The 27885-nt window shown below is 37.9% G+C and overlaps 1 protein-coding gene across 1 annotated transcript in view; it reads left to right on the top strand.

Moving 5' to 3' along the window:
* IRAK1 (interleukin 1 receptor associated kinase 1) overlaps window positions 1–27885 on the top strand; it is a 71225-nt gene that overhangs the window by 16030 nt on the left and 27310 nt on the right. Inside the window, exon 2 of the mRNA XM_072431418.1 lies at window positions 24022–24198. Within this exon, the coding sequence (XP_072287519.1) occupies window positions 24022–24198 (177 nt within the window). The remainder of the gene's footprint in view (window positions 1–24021; window positions 24199–27885) is intronic.

Raw genomic sequence — 27885 nt, 5'->3', positions numbered from 1 at the left:
CTAAACTAAAATTTAAAAAATACACTTACCTTTAACCCCCAGATCCCTCAATGGCGCTTGTCTTTCCAACAATCCGGCGTCATCCCTAAATTGAGCTTCGTCTTGGCCCAGAGGAAGCGCCAGGCGCCTCCATTCTATATCTTCTCTTCGTTGTTTTCTTGCGATCAAGACTTATAAAACTTTAAGAAAAAGTTACTTTATTTAGAAAGGTTGATTACCCATCTGTGTAAAGTAAAAATTTGTCCTGGCCCGGAGAAAGCTCTGGGCGCCGCCATCTTCTGTCTTCTTCTTGCGACCAAGACTTATAGGACTTTCAAAAACAAAAAAATTACTTTATTTAGAAGAGCTGTCTACCCATCTGTGTAAGTAAAAATGTTGAGTTTAAGCTTTTAAGTTCACATTTTTCCCCTCATATAAGTTTGGTTACATTTTAGGTCTGATGGTAAAAATGGATCATACTTAAAATCAGTTATCGAACAAATAGATTAAATATTTTCTTTTTTTTTGCCTTTTGTTTCCTATCTTGCTCTCCCTTCCTCTCCAGTCCTTTTTGTCTCAAAGTTTTGTTTAATTCTCTTCACCTCCTACTGATTTTTCAGGACACATGTTGGTGTTTCCTAGATCCTGTGCATGCCTGAGTGCTTTAAAATAAAGCCTTGTCTACTCACCCATGCTGTGAATGCCTAATTTGCAGCCCTCCATTTCATGGCCTATCGTGCTTGCCATTGTTTTACCAGAATCCTGCCAAGTTCAATGTGGATATAATTGTGCCTCCTGTTGTGTTGATCTCTGACCATGGGGGTCACAGCAGAGATGAATTTGCTGCAAGACCGCAGCAAAGGTTTGCTTGTTTTTCTTATGTTCTGCATGATTTTTGGATATAAAACAAGATTTGTTTAATTCAGTCATTTTGTGGAGTACCGATCCCCCAAATCCCAAGAACCTTCTATACAAAACTATTTCTTTTTTGGGTATTTGTTGAAAAAGGAAAGTATAATACCTCCAAAATAGATTTTGGGGCCAATATTAGAATTACAAAAAATTTAAAGCCGAAGAATATTAGGTGTATTGCAAAGTCTCCCATCCTCCTCCAAATATTTCGGTGTTAGTAGAATAAATGAGACACGGGTCAATTTGGGATGTTTTATCAGTTCAACGTCCGTAATGATAGGGTTATGGTATACAAACTTTGAAAAGGATTGAAATGGAACAGTAGACAAAGGATTGAAGTATATCATCAGGACCTTTTTAATAAACCCTTTTTTTGTCTGGTTTTTCTGAATTACAGGGCACAGTTTAATAAGTTAACCATTTTTGATCTTAATTTGAATTAATCATTTGTAGATTATTTTAAATGATCAATAGAACAAACTGAAAAAGCGGAACAATGGGGCTGATTTATTATTGCTCTCCAAGGCTGGAGAGGATACACTTTTGTCAGTGAAGCTGAGTGATCCGGCAAACCTAAAATGGATCTCTTCAAAGTTATTTGTTATCAAATGTTTTGAATCCTAGACCAGATCCATTCCAGGTTTGCTGGATCACTAGCTTCACCTATGAAAATGAATCCTCTCCAGCATTAGAGAGCTTTATTAAATCAGGCCCAATGTGTAAGTTGCTTTTTCAACCTGAATGATGATAGGACTAAAATGTATACAAAACTATTTCTGTATTAAAAAGAGATTTTTCAGTCTTGCTTATTTCCTTATCAGTCAGGTGTAGCACGTATCCTTAAAAGGGGAGCACTGGGGCAAATTTATTTAGACAAAAATAAGATACATTTTTTTTGTAAAATCTGTGTATATGGAAAAGTGAAATATTTACCTAAGGAAACCAGAAAGCAAAAGTTTTGGCATACAGGAATACATTTCTGTTTACAAAAATATTACAACTATAATGATGAAAATCTTCTTATTGCACCAAGAGAAGGATACTGTATACACAAGGTAAAAATATAATAAGCAAACAATACAACAAATAGAAAAACACAATGAGGGTCAAAAACATGACCCAAGGGGAAAACATAGAGAAATACATGCACTGAGGTTGTAATGAACAACGTACATAACCAAAGATGGACTAAATGGTTACTCGGGGTTGGGAGTAAACTCATATTTTACAAAAAATATATCTAGGTGGTTTACGAGTCAGTAATAGCAAAGATGCAGACCAAGTGATGAAATATTTCATTAAAAAAATGAATGAAAGGAAGGACAATTAGAAGAAAGTGGGGGGAAAAAAGGATGCAGTTATGTTTGGCATTAACAGGTAAGTATGTCGTTTTTGGGTTGTTGTTAAGTTGAGGTCTAATTTTGGTTGGAGGAAAGAAAGCGTAGAGTTTAGGGGTTAGGCTATCATTTGCTGGTATGTTTTGGGTAAAATAATATAGACTGGCAATGGGGTTGTGATGCAGCTACCTGCTTCTCGAACCCCCTAGGTCAGGTGCTACACCTGCAACCTTTAGGAAATTAATCGTTTACATAGCAACGCAAATGTCAAACAGGGTTATATGGCAGTCATGTAAAAGTTGCTGCATGTTTAATTCTCATTTCACAAATGAAAAATCCCCATAGAGAAAGATAACGACAATAAAGATCATTCTTTCTGATGTCTGAGTATTGAATGGATAGTGTATACAGCACTGGACTCCTTGGTTCTTGTGGCAGGACTCCTTGCTGGTTTGCAATCTTTTCAAACCTGCTCTACCTTGAAGCTGTGTACTTTGGTTTAGATCTAACAAATTAGCCACAAACTACTGTGCTCTCCAAGTATAGAACTAGTTTGATGTTAGGCCTAATACTTGTGCAATGATGTTCACTTTCATTTGGATAAAACCAATCAGGGTTGAAATGACATTCGTTCAACATATGACTAATTGTGAACAACAAATTTCCTTAATTGTATGTGGGCAAGCAAAACTTGGGGTAAAAATGGATGGAAAGTACACAAGTCATGATGTGTAGGAATAGTTTAGGAAATCCAATAAAGAACTCCTTTCTCACCTATAGTTCACCCCTCCCAGTGAACAGTAAGGTAGAATATTGGACACGTATGCTATATTTTATGTCTTCAAACCAAAAAATGACCCGTGGAGTGCAAAATAGGCACCGGGTTTATTGTAGGGTAGAAGATCTAGATTTTTCACCTTGGATCTCTACCGGCCATTCCCAACCAAGGGTCCATGGAACCCTAAGGTTTCTACAATGGTATTGATAGTTCCTTGAGCTTTGCCCCCCCATCTGATGGTGACTTTATAGTTCCAGGTTCAATGCCATTTGGTAAGCCAGTTGGATGACACCGGTTTTCTGTCTAGAAGGAAATTTTGAAGAACATTTCTTTCCTGATTATCACCATAATGTGAACATTCTTTGACCCTCAATGAATCCTGAAATTATTCCCCCCCCTTGAGAAAGGCTGATCCAAACATTTACCCCCATGACATTTAGTGATCCTGTATATCTGTAGATGCATGTCTATACAGAGTGCACTCATTTTACGGTCACTGGAAAGTATCGCCAACAATGATTCTAAACCAGGGGTGTCAAACTCTGGCCCGCAACCTCCTTTTTTTTTTTTGCTCCCAAAGGAATCCTAATTATGAATTGCAGCTGGCCCGCCGCTGGATTTAAATAGTGCTGCATGCCCCACATTTTTAGAGGCATTGAATTGTAGTAGCGGTGCTATTTTCAGTTCCAGCCACTCATAACATTAGGCCCCCCATTGGACTGTTTTCTTGATGCAGAAAATTGTAGTAGGGTGCTATTTCAGTTTCAAGTTTGGCCCGTGACTTTGTCTAAGTTTTTAATTTTGTCCCACTGTGTATTTGAGTTTGACACCCCTGTTCTAAACAAATGTTACTGAGAGTCTGTATGAATTTTTAGTAGAGTTTCCTGCTGTTGCTGATATTCACATTGTCAGTAACCCACAGAGAGCGGAACATACTGCCTGTGTTCCTTTCTCTGGAATGAATGCAATTTGGTAACCAGGAAACCAGGAATCTAAGTGATTATTATCAGGACCAACCAGATAATGACATTTGAATTAAAACACCAGTTGTACTGACAAGACAATCCTCTCCAAGTTAATTATATTCATTATAAAGATTTTTTTTTTTCTTTCATACGCCTGAATATTGGGCAGGAAATGAGTGGTAATATCTCCAACAGGGATAGTAACTGTAGTAAAAACTTACCACCAACCTCCCTCTCCCACTCTGTTATGAAACTTTTTTAGATAGTTTAAGTGCAAAATATACAGTTTTGTGTAGAGAGGAGAATTATTAGATGTACTGTGAACCTGGCATAAATATCTGGACATGCTTGTTTCATTTACTATATTGTGTTGGTTACAAACCCCACACTTGGGGAAGAGCACAGAGAAAGCTCCCAGCTTATTATTAATTTTATTAATAATTTAATAAGCATTATTTACATGGTGCCAACATATTATGCAGCGCTGTACATTAAATAGGGGTTGCAAATGACGGACAAATACAGAGAGTGACACAGGAGGAGGGGAGCACCATGGCCTGAGAGCTTACAATCGAAGAAATATTAGCATGTGAAGGCTTGGTTAGAAACCACTCAATGATACACAGGAACAACCCAACAAAAATTTTTGTAGACATGTTGAGGAATTAAAAGCGCCTATTTCATTCCCCCTGACAACCTCCACAATGTGTTTGTTGGTATTTGCTGACCACCAGGCGCTGCAAGCACCTGTTTTCCTACAGGTCTCATCCAGGCCAACCTACAGCTGCTTACATGTATACAGACACTTTGCTATGAACATTATATTCATTATTCATCATTAGGGAGTGGAAAATGCAGCAGTTAGGCACTAGTAAACCTGTCAGTATGAACTAAAGCCTTTTAGATAGGTTGCATACATTTTTTTTTCTCTGCATGACTCCTCAAGCCAAAGGTTGCATAATCTCCGAGCATCACGTACTAGTGTCAGTGTTTGGTTTCAGGATGAATCACGCCTGTTTTGGTAGCACCCGGAAGGTCCAGCCCTCCTATCCAGAGTGTGGTAAAGCTTTGGAGACAAGTGAAAATACATATCAATCTTCTTTGTCATAAGAAATAGTTTTTGGGTGGAGTGCCTATCTGGGGAGTCTTTTCACAGGCTGCGTGTCATTACAATTATTAAATTTTACATATGAGCTGTGTTGTTTGTAACTCATTTATTGTGTAATTGAGATTCCTAACAGTGGCTTAGTAATAGGCTGCAATGTTTTCTTTTGCTAATTATAGTGTGCCACACATTGAAAATTAGTAGAAACTAATTTAGATTTATTTAATGCATATTTCTGAATCTCAGCTTGGCCTCTGCCAGGACTGCAAACGAGCCGTGTTCTTCAAACCACAGCATAGGAATGTTAATTGTGTAGACCATCGAAACCACTGAAGATGACTGTCTGGCAGGCCCTTCTATGACCATGGTTAAACTGAAGAATGGATATTGACTGGGGACTTACTGTTTTCGTTATATAATCAATTCTAGTTTCTTTATATATTCATAAGGTACTCTGCTCAGTTTTTTTTTTTTAAAGATTTGTATAAAGTAGAGAAAAGTTAGAACCTCTTTGTGTTTTATTACTTTGTGTGTTGCCCTTGGGAAGTATTCTCCTAGTTGTCCGTATGGAGGGGGGAGACGTGGCTGAAGGTCTTGAAGCCTCGTAAGTTTTTATCATGACGCAAGTTACATAATTTTCTGAAGACTTTTGCTTTCTTATATGCAATATGAAATATACGCAAATATTTTCCAGCTGCAGGTTTAGCAGTGTTTCCTTCTACCAAGCCTAACATTACTTGGTATTGAATTTATAATATGCCTCATATTCTGTCATGGTTGCTGTACAATACTTTGACTTCTGTATAGCATATGACCACCAAACCCTGGTTGAGAAACTGCAATACTTTCCTCCTCTCCAGCACCGTCTCTTGTCATTAGCTTTTTTCTGCTATAAGACGTCTTTAGTCTTTGTTTTTGGTCTGGGCATCCTTAGCACCATTCTGTGAGTTTAGGGAGCCACCACATTGTATTAAGGCAGACAGTGATTCATGTTGGTGCCATTCTGTCTGCAAATGATTCATTTTTTATGCCAGCTCTCTACACTTTTTTTTCTCCTGAGTAGAAAAGGATGTGTCCTGCCAGAATGCTGTAGAAAATCCTTGCTCCTGGTCTTGAAGCCAAACTTTCTTTTTCCTTGTCTGATGCACTCCATGCTAAGTGAACTTTTCACTAGTATGCTTGCATTGAACACAATCTTTCAGTAAAGTTAGTGTACTAAACCCTGCTAGCTACCCGTTTTAGGGTTACCCTGTCATTATAAGGCATAACTGAAAGAACTTTCTGTAAAAGAGGCTTTTTACTTGTCTGTGTGCTGAGATGTGGCTGTGATTCAGCCCTGGGGCTGCTGAATATATTTTACGCCGCCAATTTTGTTGAAAACTTTCTAGACTGCTATATGTCATACTGTCATTACTTTGGAAAAAACATAGCAGGACTGAATAACAGGAAAAAGGCACAGCTTATGGCAAGAGGATATTAAAATTAAAAAAAAAAAAAAAATAAAAAAAAAACACCTACCTTTTACTTACGCAGATCCCGCAATCCCTCTGGAGCTTTCCTGGTTTGGGTTCTGTGCTGCCCTGTAATCTGCTTTCATACGGGCACAGAGGAATCACCGGGTGCTGCTATCTTTTTTTTGTCCCTTTGCTTCTGCCTGCGATTACACACTATGCAGGTACGAAATCCGGTGATGTAGCTTGCTGTAAATGGGGGAAATGTTTTTTTTCCATTGAAGAAAAGGCTTCTTCTGTGCATGCCAGAGATTGGGCATGTGCAGAAAGCGCAGCCAGAAGAATCGGAGCACAGAGCCTCCAGGAATACACTGTGTTTCCATTCTGTCTATGGCTGTGATGATAAAGACAGAAGGGGAGGGCTTCATTTTTTTTTTTTAGGGTTTAGTAAAACCCCCCCCCCCCCCCAAACACCCCAAAAAAGGTTATTTTTACCTTACATAAAGAACCTTTTTTGTAAAGTCAAAATTCTGGTGATAGGCCAGCTTGCTTGAAGAATTGAGTTCTTGCAGTGGTAGACAACCAGTGTTGCAGCTTTGTTTTAACACACAGGCCGCTGGAATAGTAAGTCTAGTGCAGTGTTTCCAAAGAAGGTTCCATTGACTCCTAGGGTTCCTCCAGAGGTTGCTATAGATTCTGAATGATGAGCAATTTGTGCTGTTTTATGACAGTTTTTGTCTGTAATGATGGCATTCTTCCCAATGGTCATCAATGTAAGAGGCTCCACACTAATGTACTGTAAGCTGTGGTTATAGTTAATATAGAATGGAATCTCTGAAGATCTGAAAGTTTTTTCATGTTAAAAAGTTGAAAGAGGCCTCTTTTATAGCTAATCCTTTTTTCTTTTTTTTTTTTTTTTTTTTTAAACTGATATCTGCAGAGAAACGGGACTTTAACGGCATATATAAAACTCTTAAAACATTTTATTGGTACATCATATTAAAGTAAGAGACATTAATTTTTGCAGTGCCCCAGAATGGGAACCACTGTGTCCCTATATTACAATATACAGACATACATCCACTTCTTCATAAAATTATCAACATAAATACATAGTTGAAACATTATAGCAAGTCTAACTAAAAGAGCCAGTGTATCATCAACACATTTCATGGTGTAACAGCACTTCTTCAGGATGAAGCTTAATGAGACTGGGTTGCTTCTAACAGGGCAGAACCCACAGGACATCTTATGGAGGATTGTTTCATCTATCTCAGGCAGACTTGAACTCTTCTTGGCTTCTGGTCTTACCATTTGGTTGCTGCTTCCTGTTTGTTGGCACTGTGTGAACCTACTTTGGCGCTTGGAAAGTGATACTAGTATTTGAGTTTATGTTGTATCATATTTACTAGTCTCATCCATGAAAAGTGGTGTTACACCACGAAACGTGTCGATGATACACTGGCACGTCTTGTGAGACTTGCTATAATGTTTCAACTATGTATTTATATGGATACTTTTATGAAGTGGATGTATGTCTGTATGTTGTAATATAGGGACACAGTGGTTCCCATTCTGCGGCACTGCAAAAATTAATGTCTCTTTAATATGATGTACCAATAAAATGTTTTAAGAGTTTTATATATGGCGGTAAAGTCCCTTTTTCTCTGCACATATCAATTTAGTCTACGTTTTGGATGTGGCATGTGGGCATTTAATGAATGTTCGCCAACCAGTGAACCCTTTAATTATCAACATTGTAGAGATAATTTTCACTTTAAAGTGTCCTTATCACTTTGTGTTCACCTCCCCTTCCTGGAGTTGAAGTTTGTCTAAAAGCTTCAGCTAAGCTGTTTGAACATGGCTAAAAGCTTTGTAATTACTTTGCAAAATGTTGCTGTTCCAGGCCAAATGCACAACCAATGTGTAGCCTTAAAGGGAATATATAATGGGAAAGGTGACTCAGCTGAACTCCAGGCAAATGTCAGAACAAGTGGGGCTTCCTCTTGCTGAAAGAATTAAATGCTCCTTTTCAACTAGGGAACCTTAAAAAAAAAATATATATACTTTGTTCAGCAATCTGCACTTTTCTAATAAAATATATGCAGGCCCTTGGCATCTTTACTAATAATACAGCACTGCTGGACCTGCATTGTATGGAAGTTACACAGAAAAGAAGAGTTTGCCGAGCAAGAGCTAAGATCAGTAAAATAGCTTTTTACTGGTACCCCAGATGACAATATGTATCTGCCCTTCCAATGTGGGGAAAACCCAAAGTTCAAATTTACATCATAACAAATGCTAAACATGCATTAGTAATATATTTATATCAAGCTCATCTCCTGTTCCATATATATGTAAAATGAAATTGAATATTTTTTTTACCATGCTTTTTAAAATAGTTTATTAATTTACAAATCCTCAGTTTGAATCCCAGTGTTGCCTAACTTGTTTAGCAGCATTTATTTTTATGTGAGCTGGATTATTTCCAGAAAACAGGCACATAAAACTGCTTACCAGTCCAAATATTTTCTGGCAGATTTAATCCCTTGAGTGATATGTTGTGTAAGACCAGGAAGCCTTTGTAGAGTCACCCTAAACCTAATCTGTAGCTTTGTCATGGTCTGTAGAAGATCTTACTAAATGTTTTCCAATATCTGCTCCCTCTTCAACTTAATTCATAGCTAAGCTGCCTGTGGCTGGGTCCACGCCTTTCCCTGTGCATTTTATGTGCATTTTTTATGTGTTAGTGAGTTTTTATGTGTTCTGTCAGTCAAAGAAATTGGAGCTTGCTAGCAGAGGGACTTGTTACGATACACCAAAAAATGTTACCAGCATTTGTGTGCACTCCTTTACAGGGTTATCAATGTGTGCTACTGCAGTGGTCACCAACCTTTTCTGACCTACGACCCACTAAATGCACAAACTCCAGACTCACTTAAATGGGAAGAAATTTCTGCCAGAGTGATGTCATAATGCCAGAACCCACCCACCCTACCATTGCAGGTCTGAGCCAAAGACGCAACCCACCCACCACCCTACAATCCATACAGGAGACATGGTTCTCCGACTTGGGCTGGTGCGCCCCTCCTAGCGTGGTCTTTCTCCTGACCCAACTGAGGGGTGCACCGGCCAGACTCACAGACCACCGGTTGGCGACTGCTGTGTTACTGCACTAAAACACTTATGCTAATTTGGGCAATGCAGCACGCGTGGGCTAGCACCATGAAAAGCAATAGAAAAGCTGTGTAAATGGATTGACACCTGTTGGTAAATGTTTATTAAATTGCAAAGATGAAAAATGGAGCCTAAGTTTTTATGACCAAAGTCATCTAAAGTAGTTGGGGCTTGGAAGCATGTGTTCTCTATGAGATCCTTCAATTTTATCTGCTAAATTATTTATAAATTAGTGCATTCATTCATGTATTATTGATATACCTGCATTACTGCATAGGAGGTTTGACAACGCTTTCTAGTGCTAAAGCAGAAGTAAACGTCCAGTTGTCGTTCAGATATCTGCCCTTGTCCCGCCGCAGAGGAAGCACCAGATGTCGCCATTCTCTTTCTTGTATTCTCGCTTCGGCCTACATCACCCAATTTTGCACGGCGCGGGTGCGAGATCGACTTGTGTAGCCTGCTGTAAATGGGGGGGGGGGGAGTGCCTCACTGCCTCACTGCCCATGCGTGAGATCTGCATTTTGTTCCCCCAATTGAAGAAAAAGCTCCTTCTGTGCATGCCCAAGATTAGCATGCAAATGAAGAGCAACCAGGAGCCTCCTTGGGTGAATGATGCATGTATCCCAGGAGGCTCTGCGTTCCTATTCTGTCTTCATCGCCGCTGCAATAAAAACCATAAAAAATAAAAATATAGGTGGTTTACCCCCCCTCCACCACCAAAAAAAAAAAAAAATGAAGGTAATTTTTACCTTACGTGAAAGGGTTGTCTTCCCTTTTACTTGTGATAGGTCCGCTTTAAGACTTACTTACCGAAAGCCTAATGTAGGAATTTTCTTAGAGCACCAGTCTGATTCAGGCATTCCTTGGAAGTCTAAATCTAATACAAACCTTAACCTAGTCCCTACTTGCCTGTACCCATTCTGTTGTGGCTGCCACCATCTTCTCCATCTTTCCGAGCACGACGTCAGCACGACGTATACTGAATGTTATATTAGATCCTTTAAAGCAGAGCTAAACTCTTGATTACACTTGTATCCCTGATCATCTCCGAGCACCATCAACTTACTTCTTTTTTTGTTCCTAAAGATGGTCCTCGACCATCTTGATTGGTTGCATGCGGGAGTTCATTCATTGCCTGTCCCTTTCTGCAAAAAGGACATGTAGGCATGCCAGGTTTCAAAGTGGGGCTTTATTTCCGCCTGAAATTTGAAAAGCATGCAGGTAAGGCGGAAATTGCACAGACTTCAGAGATTACACTGGTTGGTTTTACTTATCCTAACTTATCCTAACAAAAATATACTGTTCAAAAGTGGCACTTCACAATCTTAAACCTTTGCAGCAAATGCAGACTCCTCAAAAGGGGGTTATGACATAAAGCAATTAAACATGTGGCATGGTGGTAGTCTCCTATTAGAAGGGAGAGGATAACTACATCAGCTGGAAGGTTGCAGTAGTTTAGGAACATCTAGTAGTAGTTGACCGGATTCCAACTGGACTTGTCCTTGTAATGTTGAAGAAGACGTTTCACAGCGTTCTAGGCTGTTTCTTCAGCATTACAATGGCAAGTCAAACATGGCTACTGCTATTAGATTTACAATGACCTGAATAAATGAGAACTCTCACAGACAGTAGTATAAGACGGCCAACCTTTCGGACCTCATGGACCCCTAAATTTATCATTTTAAATCCCACAGACTATTAATAATGAATTTTTTTTAAAAAAGATAAATACATTTGTACAATAAGGTGTTTCCTAATGGTGCCTGACAAGGACAGTGGAGGGTCTGATTCATTGATCAGCTCATGGTTAAGTGAGGTATTACTATTATTACTAATATCATTATGATTGTTATTATTTGGTATTACTAAAGAAATATAAAACATTTGTTTTGATTTTTCTCACTCATTAAGGGTTTATTTCATTGGAATCTAAGATCAAACAAGAATTGATAGTTATCAAAGTCAAATTTTTGTTGTCATTAAATATAACAGTTAAAGAATATACACAGTTAAGATCATACTTATCTAAAAAAGCAAATAAGAGCAATAAACAAATAAAATAAAACAATCGGATGAGAATCGTTATTTGCAGGACGGGGTGACTGTTGTAATGGTGGAAACAATACTGAAGCGTACAGCTCGGTAACGGTTGCCTCATACAACATAAGATTACACTGATGTCACACTGCGCACCCCTTGTTTTTCCCTCTCTAGTACAGTTTGTGAATTTAGTGCAATATAAAGGTGAAAATTGCCATTCAGAGTATAGGAAATTTTTGGAATATTATTTGTTAATAATAAAACATAACAATTGCAAATAATGTCCAGATTTTTCTGTGGACCACCAACATTTTCTCGTGGACCACTGGTTGGCAACTGCTGGTTTGGGAAATACTGAGATTTTATGTGAGGGGGCTTTGGAACAAGGATTTAATTGGTTTGGCTGCAGCCATCTGAATAGTAGAGGTAAATGAAATAGTTTGTGATATTTTTTTTTTTTTTTACATTTATAGGCCATTTATAAGGCCACCTATTTGAAGAATGGTACCAAACTTTCACAGTCTTAATGCCACCCTGTTGGTGCTGGAACCTGGTGTTTTTGTTCTATATATTTGGCAGATATGGGTGTGTGTGTTTTTGTTTAATATGTTTGCTTTGTATTATGGAATGCAGAATTTGAAGCCTCTTTAAACATTCTCAAATATACTCATCTTGGTAGTGCAGCATAATAATTGTGCATCATTCATCCACTTGTGCCAGGGGACGTCTATGAAAATATCTCTGAAAGTTGATTGAATGTTGTTGCAGAAATCAATGAACTACCCTTAAATTTTTCTATGAATTTTACCACAACAGCCGAAAATAAATGCCAATTTCTAATGAAGAATATCTAAGTTACCTTCTTTGCTTTGCTTTATTATTATTAAAACGGTTTACTAGGATTCATTTTTGCTTTTTGCCTTTTTATCTTCACTGCCGGTCTAGCAGACACAACAAGAAGTGAAGCAGAAACTGTCCAAATGTGCAAATGACAACTAAAAAGGCGCATTCATTTTAAGTGCCCCCATTGGAAAACAACCCCCATGTGCAGTCTTTGGTATCAATTGAAAAATTTGTAATTCTTTACACAGACAACAGTAAAACCTTTAGGCGGGTTCCTATTTACTACCAACATATCTTTTTTATTTTTTTAAACATTTCTTTATTTGCAGAATATTAAACCAAAATACATACAATACCGAGTACACTGTACAAATACAATAAAAATCTCATAAAAAGGTGAAATCAAGGTGGTGTCTGGTAGTACAGGTAAGTAAAGAAAAACACTTCAATATAAATGCGTCAGTGATGCAACAAAAATAATATCTGCCACTCCTTCATTTTCCATTTTCTAAAGGGTGAAAATAAACCAATAAACTATACCCGTATAACAAACAAAAGGGTATAACACAAAGAGATGGATAACATTACCGATCATAGCATGTTCTTATAAAGAACCAGATGTAGCACTACAATTTTAAATTTGCAAAAATAAGGAAAGAACATGTACAGTGATGACAGTCATGTTAAGCCCGAGTATGTTACAGATTGTGAGCCCTAATGATTGAGTGACCTAGGAGGCACCCAAAGTTCTGCGGTCATATCACGTCGTATGATGAAAAACTTCAATTATTTCATATATTTAGCTAGATGACAATGTATATTCTAAATAAAGCCTCCATGTATCAAAGAACTTTTATGTGTGGGTATCAGGATGTTTGGTAGCCCCTGCTTTATCAATAACCATCAGAGATAGGAGATATTGCAACAATTGAGAGATGCTAGGAGGATGGGGTTCAAGCCACATTTTAAGTATAATTTTTTTGGCTGCCAAAAAGCAGAGATGTTCAAATTTTCTGACTAATGCTTGTGTTGTCAAAGTGATAGACAATGGAAATATAGAAGTACTATGAAAAAGTGCCAAATGCGGCAAAAATGGTCTGCATGTCCTGTGACTGACTGTTTAAAGTCAAAGACTTTTTTCCAAAAACAGGAGATCTTAGGGCAGTTCCACAATGCTCCAAAGGAGCCTTATCTAAAGTGCATTTAGGGCATGCGGTTAGCCTTGTGGAAATCACACTTGGTCTGAGAGGTATATCAAAAGCATAATATGCCCTGTGCAATTATTTTAAAGTGAACCTCGCACCAATGCTCACTAATTATCATCATCATCATCATCACACAAGCCTACCTAGATTCAAAAGTTCTAATGTATTTGGATGGGGAAGGTCTAAAAAAGTGTCCATTTGCGTACAAAAGATAGTACACCAGAGGTATTAATAGTGCACTATAGCAGGTGATAAAACAATATCACAGGGAAGGTTAGTTGTACCAAAAAAAAAGACTTCACCTGCAAGTAAAAGAGGAAATGGTGAGATGGTAAAGAATATTAAGTCCTCACAATTTCCACACAACTTTATCTAACCATTGACCCAGACTTCTCAAACCTCTACGATCCCATAGTTCATCAGCCTTATAGACCATTCCCTGGAGAAAACAGGGAGTTGAGCTTGGGGGGGGGTCAGCTATAGTCGTTTCTACCCGGCATCTATATATTTTTTGACCTCCCTCCAAGGTAACAAAGTGTCTTGCAGTAGAAAGTTGTCTCTCAACTCACGTGGAATATTTGGATACGGGGTATTCAAAAGACCCATTAGAGACCACAGTTGCACCAAAAGGGACTCTAATTGTGTCACTGTGTAGTGATGGGTGCCGTGCCACCAGTTCTTGACATGTCTAAAAAGACAGGCCAAATTATATTTTCTTAGGTCAGGAAAACTAACTCCTAGATTCTGTTTAGGTAGCGAAAACTTTACTCTGGATGTACGCAGGGGCTTACGCTGCCATATAAAGGCACTAAAAGCTGAGTGGAGTTTCTGGACATCAACGTGGCAGAATCGGTAGTGTCTGCATGGGATATAACAGTCTAGCAAAGCCTGTCATTTTGATAAAGTGGCAACGGCCAATCAATGATAGGGGCAAATTCTTCCAGCGCTACTTAAGTTTGTACATGTCAGGGACTGTACAAGAAATACTCCTAGGTAAGTTAAATAGGATTTAGTTAATTTAATTCCTAATCTATCAACACAGGTTAACAGTTCTAGAAATGGAGTGGGGCAGAGACTGAGCATTTCGCTCAAAGTATAATTTATTTTGAATCCTAAAAAGGCTCCAAAATTTTGGATATGATGAAATGATTTTAGATAGATCCTTAATAGGGTTCTTGATAAATAACATTATGTCATCAGCAAGCATAGCTAAACTAATATGCTTGCCCTGAACCTCTATTCATAAAATGACCCGGCTAAAGGCTCAATACCCAAATTAAAAAGGAGTAGGAATAGGGGGCAACCCTGTCTAGTGCCTCTGCCTAACTGAAATGATGGGGTAGAAATACCTGCCACCTGAACTTAAGCCATTGGGTTGGAGTACATAGAATTAAATCAATTGGCAATATTGCCTCAAATCAAATTTTGCAATTACTAAGTGCAACCAGGACCATTCAATGCTGAATTCAGCTAACATTGCTTATGATACAGAAGACGACCCAGATAACCTAGCCTGTTCCAGAACCAGAAGCCCCTTTCTGATATTATATGTGGTAGATTTTTATCAAAATAAAACTCGCCTGTGCAGTACTAACTAGGCGAGGAAGAAAACGAACCAATCGGTCTGCTAAAATTTTAGAAAAGAATTTTACATCCTTTTTCAGTAGAGAAATAGGGCGGTAGGAACTAGAGTCTAGCAGGTCCTTTTGTTTTTTTAAGGAGCACCTTAATGAATGCCATTTGGCCTTAATCTAGATAGGTGAGGCGTGACCTTGGCATCTAGGATTTTACAAAATTCAGAGGGCAAGCCATCTGGACCTGGTGCCTTAGAATTAGCCGAGCTCTTAATAGCTCAAGAAACTTCCTCTTCATTTATAGGAGTATTCAGACATTTCAATTCTGAAGAGTTAGTTGGTCCATCAATACCTTACCTTGGGTAACATCGCTAGTTTGGGAAGTATACAGTACTTCATAATAGTTTGCAAAGGTAGATGCTATTTCTTTAGGTAATTTGTGTATAACATGCTGCTTGTCTCTAAAAGCCATGACGTGGAGGAACTCTAAATCCTTTTGCTAGATTGGCCAACAACTTAACTGATTTGTTCCTATACCTGAAAAATTCCACCACATGGTAGGAATGGATAGCGGTGTTGTACACAAGCCCTCAAAGAGATGACTTAAAAATTGTGTAGGCTTGTTTAGCCAAAGAGCAAGCCTCACGGTACTTTCGTAATGTATTCTTTTTGGTGAAGGTGACATATGCAATGATATTCCCCTGTATAACTGCCTTAGTTGCTTCCCAGTATAATTGAGGGTTATTCTTGTTTATGGCATTGTGAAAATCATAATCTTGCCACCAATGCTGCAAATTTTGTTGGAAAGACTCATCTTTTGCAATGAGGGGAACCGCCAGACATAATCTGTCTTGTGTAGATAGCCATCGGTTAAAGTGATAGTGACTGGGGCGTGATCTTAAAGCACTAGGGGGTGGATATCTGACATATCTAATTTAAACAATAAATCATCTGAGATCAAAAAAGTGTCCAATCTGGACATTGTTGAGTGGACCGGTGAAATGCATATAGTCCCTCTCCAATGGGTGAAGGTGTCTCCAGGCATCTGTCAGACCTGTTGTTGAAATAAATGAGGCCAAAGCTGTATCATTAGTGGCAGTAGTTCTATGTTTAGGGGGTGGCGGAGGTCTATCCTCAATCGTGTTCTAACAACAAATTTTATATTCTACAACTAAAAATAAAAAACACAGGCACTTTTATTTGTGTTGGGGGTTTTATTAGATAATAAAGGTTTTTTGTAATTGAGTTTAAAGAGGTTAAAGGGGGGTCAAAGGACACAACAAAGGCAATTTTGTTTTTGAAGGCCATTGGGCTGACAACGTACTGCGCTGATTCCTGGATGAACATTCAGAGGTAAAGGCCAGGCTTTGTTTACCTTCAGTATTCTGACCTTAATCTCCGTTCCCTGTTTAAAGTAGACCTGTCACCTCCAGTTAAGCCTCCACGTTTCAGCGTTATACAACGAACTGTCATGCCCAGTATTTATACCAGATATTTCTTCTGTTTTCTTTTTTAGTTACTTTTTATATATATTCAGTGCACCCTTTTTTTTCATTATTTTTTTAATGTATTAAGTTTTTAATATAGGAAAAGTACTACATTTCCAACAATGCTTTTCTCTCCCGAGCATTTTCTGATCTTTCACTTGAATGCCCAAGCTTCTGAAAGATGGCATCATTGAATGACATCTCATCCGCTATATTATGCATGCCATACTGAACAAAAGATTCACTTGGGGAAACTTAAGGTCTGTTAGCTGCAGCTTAATGTGAATGCAAGCCTTTGAGAGTTCTTTTTTTTTATTGAAAAATTCTTTGAGTTGCTAAAAAGTCCTGTGATATTTAATATATAGAGTCTTTAAAAAAAGGCCTATCTGTGTAAAAGAAGTTGTTAAAATCTAGATTTGTGTATGCCTTCTTTTTTATCTTTGAAGCTAGGAATCTTGGTAATTTGCGGATTAAGGTTGCGTACACCCGTTCAATAATTGTCATCGGAAAAGATTGTGAAAGACTGAATGATGCATGAACGAATGCTGTACATACAGCGCCTTTCTGCTCTATAGAGAGAACGACAGGACGGCACCCCGCTGCTCTTTCTCCCTTTTATTTGGATTAGGATCGTTCGTGGATCCGCCAGGTCCATGAACGATGATCCCTGTACACACTCCAGATATCTGCCCTGAGGCTAATATAGAAAAGAATATAGATTAGAATTCTCGTGTGTGTGTATATAGCCCTAGACACCATTACAGGTTTAATGTCTTTGCTGCCATAACAATGAGCCAAGGTAATCAACAACAGAAACCAGAGTATTTCAGGGTTTTGTGAAATTTGACATCACCAGTATCCCTGTTGCAAATACCAGCAACCCCTTCTATTACATCAGGATATGGTCCATTTACTGATTCTTCCTATACAGTCAAAGCTTCGATGGAGGCAACTGTGGATATTGACACATTCACTACATGCAAAGTATTCTCCCATCTCCAAGAAACCCTCAGAGATGGAAAAAGCGTGTTGGGCATAATATCTCTGCAGGTTATCCCTTCTATAAAAGAAGGAAGTGAAGTCTGATATTCTATGTGTTTATGGATTAGGCAAAGAGTATTTTGTTATATTCTTACCTCAGTTTCAGGTATTCTGCAGAATAGCAGTACTCCAATCAGTAAAACAAAACAAAAAAAAAAACCTACGTTTGTCCGAGCACTTACCCTGAAAAGCTATCAAATATTTCTTTGCCATTATATCATTCGCCCTATGCAACCACCGATGAACAATGGGAGGTGAAGTCTGCTTTCACCAAGATGAAATGCACGCTTTAGCAGCATTAAGCAAGTGATGTAATAAGGAATGTTTATAGGGTTTTCTGCAGATCATAAAAAAACATGCAGGAGAAGAAGTTCTGATTTATCATGGATCGAGATATCCATACGTTTAAATGTTACTTCTGCCACCTTCTCCCAAAATAATGATCGAGCCAGTCGCCTCCAAAATGTATGCAACGATTGTGCATACATTCTTGTTAACAATACAGGAGTTCTGTACCAAGTAAGAGGTTTATAATGTATCTCTTGGTATTAATTGGTGATAGAAACTTTTATGACTAAAAAACAGTATATATTTATTTAGGGAAAACCTGTTTTTAAAGTTACATGTTCTCCCCAGCTCCTTTTAACTGGCTGCACAACCCAGCATTTTTTAGCAACTACCCGGCTGTTTTTGGGTGCTTACTGAAGAGTTGGGTCACAATACAGGGGTTGCCGCCCGCCTACTATTTTTCTCACCTGACCAAAATTTCTGAGTTGAACACTTGAACTTGGTTTTGATCCCATTTAGTAACAAGAAAAGGTTTTGAAGGCCTCTTTACATTAATTTGAATGGATTACCAATGCACCAGATACATTAAAAATGCATAGTGTGAAGCCAGGCCAAAACCTATTCATTTATCTGCAATGTTATTTATGTGTTTTAACCTTCCTGGATCTTGACCACTTGATTTTTACAGTGCGCCAATATACACAGAAAAAATGTGCATGCAAGCAGGTATAAAAAAATTAGTATTATGCTGAATGTAGGTGTTATATTTGTACATCTGTTTAGTATAAAAAAAAATAAACTTGGTGCATGCTAATAAAAAACAAAAAAACAACTAATTTCGTATCTGTAAACCATAATAAAGGAGTTTCTGAAATCTGAACACTGAGCAACAATTCTTTTTTGGCTCTGGGAATGTTGATAATGCTAACTGTTGGATTTCCCCTAACTTTCCAACAATAGATACCAAGATAAATAAATTATTATTATTATTACTACACAATATTTATATTGCGCCAACATTTTATGCAGCGCTGTACAAAGTGCATAGTCATGTCACTAACTGTCCCTCAAAAGGGCTCACAATCTAATGTCCCTACCATAGTCATATGTCTTTAATACAGTCTAAAGTAAATTTGGGAGGGAAGCCAGCTAACCTCACTGCATGTTTTGGAATGTGGGAGGAAACCCACACAAACACAGGGAGAACCTGCAGACTACATGAAGATAGTGTCCTGGCCCAGATTCGAACCTGAGACCCAGTGCTGCAAAGGCCAGATATATAGATTAACCCCCCCAGCCTGGACACAGACAGGAATGTTAAAAAAACAACTTGACAGACTCAAACTGTTCCCTACTTTATCCAGAACAATATGCCTTTTGCTTTTTCTTTAGCATCTGGCAGCGTGAGTCAGTTTATTTAGTGGAAGGGTAAATTTAATGCAATTATTCTAACTGTTTAGAGTAGAGGTGGAATAGAATGTCTGCTGGTAAGTACTACTATATATATTTTTTTTTTTTGGCAAAAAAGAGGAGAGAATAATTTGGCAGTCTCATATTATATGAATTCTAATGCCCTAAGTTTTAGGAGAACATTTGAAATGTAGCTGTATACAGCCTGCCCTGTCTGCAAGGGGTACATGACACAGGATAAGCATTACATATAAATTGCCATACCTTATTAGTTATAGAAAGAAAATCTGCTTGTCACAGATCTCCAAAGCCCCTTTCACACTTACAGTTGCAAACTACAATTGCAGATTCTTCAGTTACATTCAGGTGAGTTTGTAATCCCATAGACATGAATTTAAAAACCTAAATACAAATAGATTTTAAAAGCACACATCTTGGGTTCTTTTAAAGAAAAAAAAGAACACTAGACTTTTTAGAATGAAATGTACACAGAGTAGAGGAAGTGCTGATATAACCCCTGAAATGTAACAGTTTTCATGTTTTGATAGTGACGCATTATGGGAGCAATAATAAGCGTTATGTAGAGACAGACTCCATAACCTAGTGCAAGTAAACATAGTTTTGTGCAGTGGTTTTTTTTCTTTCGGTTTTTTTACCCAGTGGTACCAGTTTACAAAAGCACATTGCCTGCATTATTTTCATTGCATTGCTTTTGGTGCTAATTTTTCCCTGGTAAATTTTATTTCTGGTTCTCAGATGTGTGTGTGTGTGTGTGTGTGTGTGTGTGTATGTGTATATATATGTGTGTGAATATATTTATATATATATATATATATCTCTCATGAAAAAAATCCTATTGTTTTGGCATATTATACATTGATGGGCTGTATAAAATAATTTAAACATGCCTAAAACTAAAATACATAAATACAAAAGCAATTAGATGAAAAAAAAAAAATTTACCCTCACTTTACAGTGCTGAGAAGAGTGGAGTGCCTACTAGGATGGTGCTGAGAAGGGAGGAGGAGGAGATGTTATGTAATTCACAGAGAGTTATAGCGCGGGTTGTTCACTGAATGGTAGCAACTGGTGTACTGAGACTCATGGGCAGTCGTGGCTTTGTCTCGAGAGAGGTAAATAAGGGTATCGCACGGTGTTTTGACTCATTTTGACCCATACAAGTTCTAGCACAAAGGTTGTATACCAAGAAAATTTTTTTGTGAAGAAATAATTTTTATATATATTTTTTAATAAACTGTAATGGAAGATACAGACTATTGGGAAATAAAGGCTGCTTTTAAGGAAAGTTTCCAAGAAGCGGAATAAAAGAACAAAATATTGGAAAAGGACAACATATAAGATATGCTTGTAGAAAACAATAAGTAAAACAAAATTACAGATTCATAAAACTAAAAACAAATAGGGAAAACATAACCGGTAAAAAGAGAACTAACTGCACCTGTACCAACAAAACGCAGATAGTCGGCAGGAGCAGACTCGCTACTCAAAAACTAAAACAAAAGTTACGTCGGTTTTAAGTAATGTTTATAATTGGATGAGTATAAGAACTTTTGCCAAGCATACGAAGACTAAATTTGGGTATGATTACCTTCTAATAGCAGAAGTGAGCAGAAGTATGATCTCGTTTGGTGCAACCACAGCAGCTTAGGAGTGGAATTTGTATCTTCCAGAAAAGGGACATATAGGATCTAGCTGCCATAACAAGATGTCTAAGAATAGTTTGTGTTCTTCAGCTGGCTCGCTGTAGTTCAACTTTGTTGGGCTTTGCACCAGAAATCAGTGTAGATCCACACTTTGCATCTAACTGGTATCTGTCCATAATCTTGGAGGACACCTAATCTTTTACAACATTTCGGAACTTAAAAAGTCATTGGAAGTGCAACGAAACAAGGATCTTCAAGTTTTTCCAAGAGGCAAAAAAAGTCAATTGATATGTGATATTTTCCTACCTCTGAAGAAGCAGGTTTCATCTTGCGAAATGCGTCAGTTTAGGTAAATATTTGACCTCAAACCGTGGTTCATATATCTAGGTCTATTTATGGACTACTAAGACGATGTTATTGTACCTATGTACTTCTACCATGTTTCCCCAAAAATAAGACACTGTCTTATATTTTTTTGGGCTTCCAAAAACACACTAGGTCTTATTTTCAGGGTAGGTCTTATATACTTTTTTTAATGAAAAAAAACACTTACCATATTCATGTATGAATATGGCCATAAAAAAAGGCACATTTTGCTAGGTCTTATTTTCGGGGTAGGTCTTATTTTCGGGGAAACACGGTATTATCCAGTTTGTGTAAAACTATTGTGTATGTGTAAAAAAACTTCTCTTACGAATTTTCTATTAATAAAGTATGTTTAATGGTTTTATTTATGACTGGTACCACTGAAGCTCCCTACTTTTTTCAACCCCATTACTTGGGTGTTTAAATGTTTTTTTTTTATTGTACTTTTTTGATTGGCTTTAGTATCTTGTGTGGGGACATATTCTTTATAAACTATTTATAATAATAATATTAATTTTAGGAAACCTTAAATAGAAAAAGCTTTAATGTGCTTCCCATCTGTTCAAAAGATGACTTCTTGCTTTCTTTTTGGCTCACCTCACCACAACCTTGCATGATTATATTTTTATACTTTCTCTGAAAAGGCGAATTGCATGGCTGTCTACTGATCTAGTGGTTTCAGTGCTTTAGATCTAAAATCTGAAGTTATGATCTGTATATTTGTTTTGGGTTAGTGACTTAGAAGTAAAGGTCATAGGATTATAACTGGACAAATAACCTTTTCAAATAGAAAGGTCGGCAATGACAGATGACATATAATATTTTTCATTATTGGTTTCTTTCAAAGGATAGCTATTGCTTGTGTGCAAAGTATAGGCCTATCAACCCCTCTCTCCTCATCTATATCAACACAAAGTTCCTAACACAGACATTAGATTAGATCAATGGAAAGCCATCTAGCAAAGACTACAGTGTGCACCTGTGTGATCCATCACTTCTATCAACTGCAATATCTATATAATAAAATAACTAAATAACATGTAACCTCAAGCAAGCTCTTGAGTGTAATGCATATAATCTCTATAAAGGGAATTTAGGGTTTATTGAACAACATGGTATGAAGAGAGGAAATGTGCTGCAACATAAGTCAGCTGATGACACCAGAAGAATATTGATCCTTTTTGGAACATAACTTTTGGCTTATCTGGGATTGGTTGCCAAAGGTTAGTGATGACCGTTTTAGGTTCTTATGAAGGTATAGAAAGAAGACCAGGGGTTTTGAGTGGCTTTTTCATAAAAAGTTTATTTAGGTGACATGAGATTTTCAAAAGGTAATACAATTGTAAGGTCATGGTTGCCCGCTCCCATTCAACATCATGGAGTTGGGGATAGTCATACTAGACAGAAAAGATAATTCATTGTAGAATACTGGAGGTTTGATCACATCAATACATTAACATCTGGTAGCCCAACCTGTTTCGCCTACTGGCTTCTTCAGGGGTATAGACGTATATGATCTAGGAGCATGCGCACACAGAAAGGGCACTCTGATCCTCGCTCATTCTAGGTGGGATCACACTCTCTGCTCAGCCTCTGGCTGTCATCCAAAGCTAAAAAATGGCTTGTTAGCTGACTTTTACCCAAGCAGACATTTACCCCCAAAAGAAAAAAGTATTCCACTTCCAAAAGAAACAATCCCTTTATTCTAATAACTCTACATCTCAGGAATCAACTCTTACTACTTATCTTGGAGAAAATAAATATGTGTATCCTTACCTGGCAGGAGCGTTGGGACAAACCCAATATATCCACACAATTATAGGGACTCCCTTAACTTACCTCTGAGGAACTAATTCCAGGCTAGCTAAATTTTATCATCTATTCCTACCCATAGTGCGTCATCCTTGAACATCAATAACCAATTGCTATACGTCTATACCCCCTGAAGAAGCCTGTAGGTGAAACGCGTAGGGCTACCAGAAGGTAATTTATTGATGTGTTTTCTACAATAAATTAGTATCTTTTTTGTCTAGCATTACCACCCCAACTCCATGATGTTGAATGGAATCTGGCAACCATGACCTTTAAAATTGTATTACCTTGTGCAAATCTCTTGTTGCAATACTTAAATACAATTATGTTAAAAAAAACCCTCTCAAAACCCCTGGTCTTCTTTCTGTAACTAGAGAGGGTGGCTTAAAACAAAGCTTATACTACGAGAGTAGACTAACCATACTCAATAATTTGTTTTAGGTTCTTACATGACCCCTGTACTTTACCTTGTTTTGTGTATTGGTTTAAACCAATTGTGCTAGTAGTACCTGGGAATATGAATGAATGATTTTAATGCATGGCTTTCAAGATCCTAATGTTTATAATAAAATTATTCTGTTTTTCAGCTTCCTTAATCATATTTGACCAGACGGCTCTTCGCCTCCTGGAACAGCAGGGACGTCAGCACAACCGCACAGAAAAGGTCATGTGGCACTGGATGCACAGAAACGGCAGAGTGGGACAGCTGCTGTCTATTCTGCAGAAACTCAGTTTATTGCGGGCGCTCAGCATCTTTGAACTGTGTAAGTGGTTAGTTCTTGTTTACAGACATTATCATGAAATCAAATGTACACTCCCTGAAGAAATAGGGAGGTGAGTAACATTTAATTGTAGTCCATGAAGATACAGACGCACTCCTTCTTTTCAACAGTCCTACTAGTAAAAATGGAATAACTACGTGCCGCCTTGCTGATGGCTGGCCTAAGTTCCTCTAAGCCTGTGCTTTGATTGTAAGTACTCCCAATTCTGTCACCAATTTTTTCCTTTTATGGCTGTTAGACACAATGCCTGATTTTAGCCAGATCTTATTATGTGTGGAATTTTTTTAACAAGGTGGAAGTATTTGTGGGACACTACATACAGCAATTAGGAGTGCTTGGCTGCCCCAACCACTTCTATAGCTTTGAAACTGCATTTTACAGCTTTTATAATCAGTTTTAAGTGTTTGGAAACATTTTCCACATTTCCAAAAACATGCAGCTAGGTTAATTGGTTTCCACCCAAAAAACTGAACTTAGACTGTGATAATGACATGCGACTATGGTAGAGACATTAGATTGTGAGCCCCTTTGAGGGACAGGTAGTGATATAAATATGACATTTGTAAAGTGCTGCATAATATGTTGGCACTATATAAATACTGTGTAGTAATAATAATACATTTGTAAGTGATTTTGGCCATTCTGGTGCACAGTAAATAGGGAAACAAAAAAAAAATGTAAACTACTTTTATAAACCGCCTAAAAATGCTAACAATAGTGGTGGAAAAGGATTTTATTTTAGGTCAATGAAGGAAAAAAAAGTTAAAAGAGAACATTTAAAAAGCCAAGTGGTTTCTGCTTCCCTGCACCTCAGTTGTGAGTAGGTGTACATGGGTGGTAAGGTCGGTTCGTCTCCACATACCTGAAAAGTGAAGTGGATTGTATGTCCCTAAATATAACTGCACTTAAGATGAGTGAAAAGCCGTAGTGTGTAATATCGACTGGGGCAAAAGTTTAAACTGGTGATTGGGAGGGGGGGCCAAACCATTCAAATGTGAACTCTGAAATACTCCAATAAAAGTATATTCCTCAATAACCACAAAGGATATAAATAAACACACATGCTAAAATTAATCTTTCCAGTTGCACTGTACATTTTTACCTTGCAAAGTAGCAGTGACACCATCACTGTGCTGCACAAAATTTGTACTCTGAGCAGAGCAGGGAACCGGCAGACCAACTACAGGCTGCCTACGTGTAACAACAGGGGATGAATATATTCACTCTTTACAAGGAATGAGAGAATCCGTGACCAGCTTTTACTTTTAGAAAATATAAAAACTACACAATGCACTGAAGGTTATTTCATTCTGGATTTGTGGAAGAAATACACAAAGCACACCAAGATTTGAATCAGAATACAAATGGCCATTGTATTTAGACAATATTTGCTTTTTCTGAAAAAGGATTTTCATTATATATTATGTGAAGTGGAAATCTGCAGAATGGAGTTACCCGTGTGACACAGGTACAGACCAATTGTCCGCTGAATTACTGGCAAATGCATGGACTATTCAGGGCTATCTTGTCTAATTAATATAAGAATAGACTTTTTTTTCTTGTGGTGTGGATAATACATTTTGGCAGAGATGGATGTATTAAATTTATGTGGGTTTTCTTTAATCTTACAGATGATCCAGTAGAGTGCCTAATGACCGGACTATGCTAATCCAGTCATACATATGTATAGTCAAATCCAAACTAATTATAACTTATTAGGCAGTCTAAAATTGCATTAGTCATAGCCATGACACAGACACTGAGATCTTGTTGTGTTGGCTAAAGCTGGCTAGACTCCAAAAGCAACATCCGTTGAGTGCTGGATATTAAGTGAAGATATTTTAGAAAAGCAGTTAAGGCTGGGTCTACATGGACAGTTTGAAAAACGCATATAAACGTTCGTACCACGTTTATATGCATTTTTTTGCACTTTTACAAGCATTTTAAAGCTTCACTTTAAAATGCAAAAAAACTTTTATAAACACCTATGACACGTTTTACAGCGATTTGCTGCGATTTTAAATAAGCGTTTATAAAAGGTTTACTTTTAACTCTTTGAGGGATTGAGTACAGGGGTACATAAATTCCCTTACTTATTCCCTGAAAGGATTAAAATATGTATAAAAAAATTGGACGAGGCTTTAATGTTAAATCATTTTATTAAATGTATGTGTGATTGTGTAACTGAAACTTTTTTTTATACAGATTATCACACAATGTCAGGATTATTCCCACGGCTGCTTCATTCATAACATGAGCACAGCTGTGGGAATCCTCCTGACAATTAGGGATCCCCGGACACTAGGGTTTAAATAAGGACAAAGCTCCCCATTCACCTCTAGTGCTTTGTGATTGGCTGAGAAATAGGTTCAATAGCTCAAGTGTCATCAGGATTTCCCTTTCCTCAGCCAATCAGGGAGCAACTCTGCTCCCCTGATTGCTCCCGCAGCCCCCAGAGGAGCTGTGACGTGTTCTGTATCTGTAACATACTACAGCTCCTCTGGGGCTTTTGAGACTTGGGCCTCCAGGGATCTTGTTGGCACCTGAGTGATGTGAAACCAATTTTTGCACTATGGGAGTTGGGAAAAGGCAAGTATAACATCTGACTTCCCAGAGGTACTTTAATACAGTGTTTAGGTAAAGAGGGTGGGGGCCACATTGAAGACCATGCCTAAGTTGGAAGTTCTGCTTTTAACTATGTTCAGACTGGAGGATGTGGTACAATTACTGCTTCCTAGAGAAGACACTGTAGTGTCTACTCTAATGCAGCAGTTCAGTAGCTTGAGGAAGCAGTTATTGTACCACATCCTTATAGCCAGTCTGAACATGCAAAAAGCAGAACTTTCACCTTAGGCGTGGTCTTAATATTCATTGTACATGTAGTGTCAGTGTACATAACATTGTCCATATAGTGTCTACCCAGGGCAGCCCAATAGAGAATGAACGGACAAGAACCAGCGCTGCTGTGTAGGCGGCCAGGTGGCTGTCGAATTGCCAGCTGCTGGTCTGCCTGGCAAAGATGTGAACAGGAGGATTCGGCTTCATCTGCTGATTGGAAAAAAATTGAGTTTTAAGAATGCTGTTGTGATCCTTGAAGATTTTTCTCTATATGCCCTCTCTGTATACTTGTTTTTCTACTGTTGGATTCAGAACCTTTTAAATATTTTCTTTTTGTAGTCTGGGCACTAGCTTACTTTAAAGCTGTGTACACGCTTTTTCTTTAACAATCCTTTCCAATGACAAAAGACTGAAAAATGTATGAACGAGCGCTGTACAAACAGCTCTGTCCTGCTCCATGGAAAGGGGGGAAAGACTGAGTGGCACCCCGCTGCACTCTCTCCCCTTCACTTTCATAACGGTAGTTCATGGATCTACCAGGACAGATCCATGAACAACAAGCGCTGTACACACACCAGATATCATCCGATATCTGCCCCGAGGCGATTACCGGACGAGTCAACTGACGTGTATACAGTTAGGTCCATAAATATTTGGACAGAGACAACATTTTTCTAATTTCGGTTCAGTACATTACCACAATTAATTTTAAATGAAACAACTCAGATGGCAGTTGAACTGCAAACTTTCAGCTTTAATTTAGTTGGTTGAACAAAAAGATTGCATAAAAATGTGAAGAACTAAAAAATGTGACTTGAGCAGACAGTATGT

Source organism: Pyxicephalus adspersus, chromosome Z, assembly GCF_032062135.1.
Source record: "Pyxicephalus adspersus chromosome Z, UCB_Pads_2.0, whole genome shotgun sequence".
NCBI classification, from domain to species: domain Eukaryota; kingdom Metazoa; phylum Chordata; class Amphibia; order Anura; family Pyxicephalidae; genus Pyxicephalus; species Pyxicephalus adspersus.
Note: the sequence above shows the minus strand (reverse complement) of the source record. Positions and strands in the feature narration are given on the sequence as shown.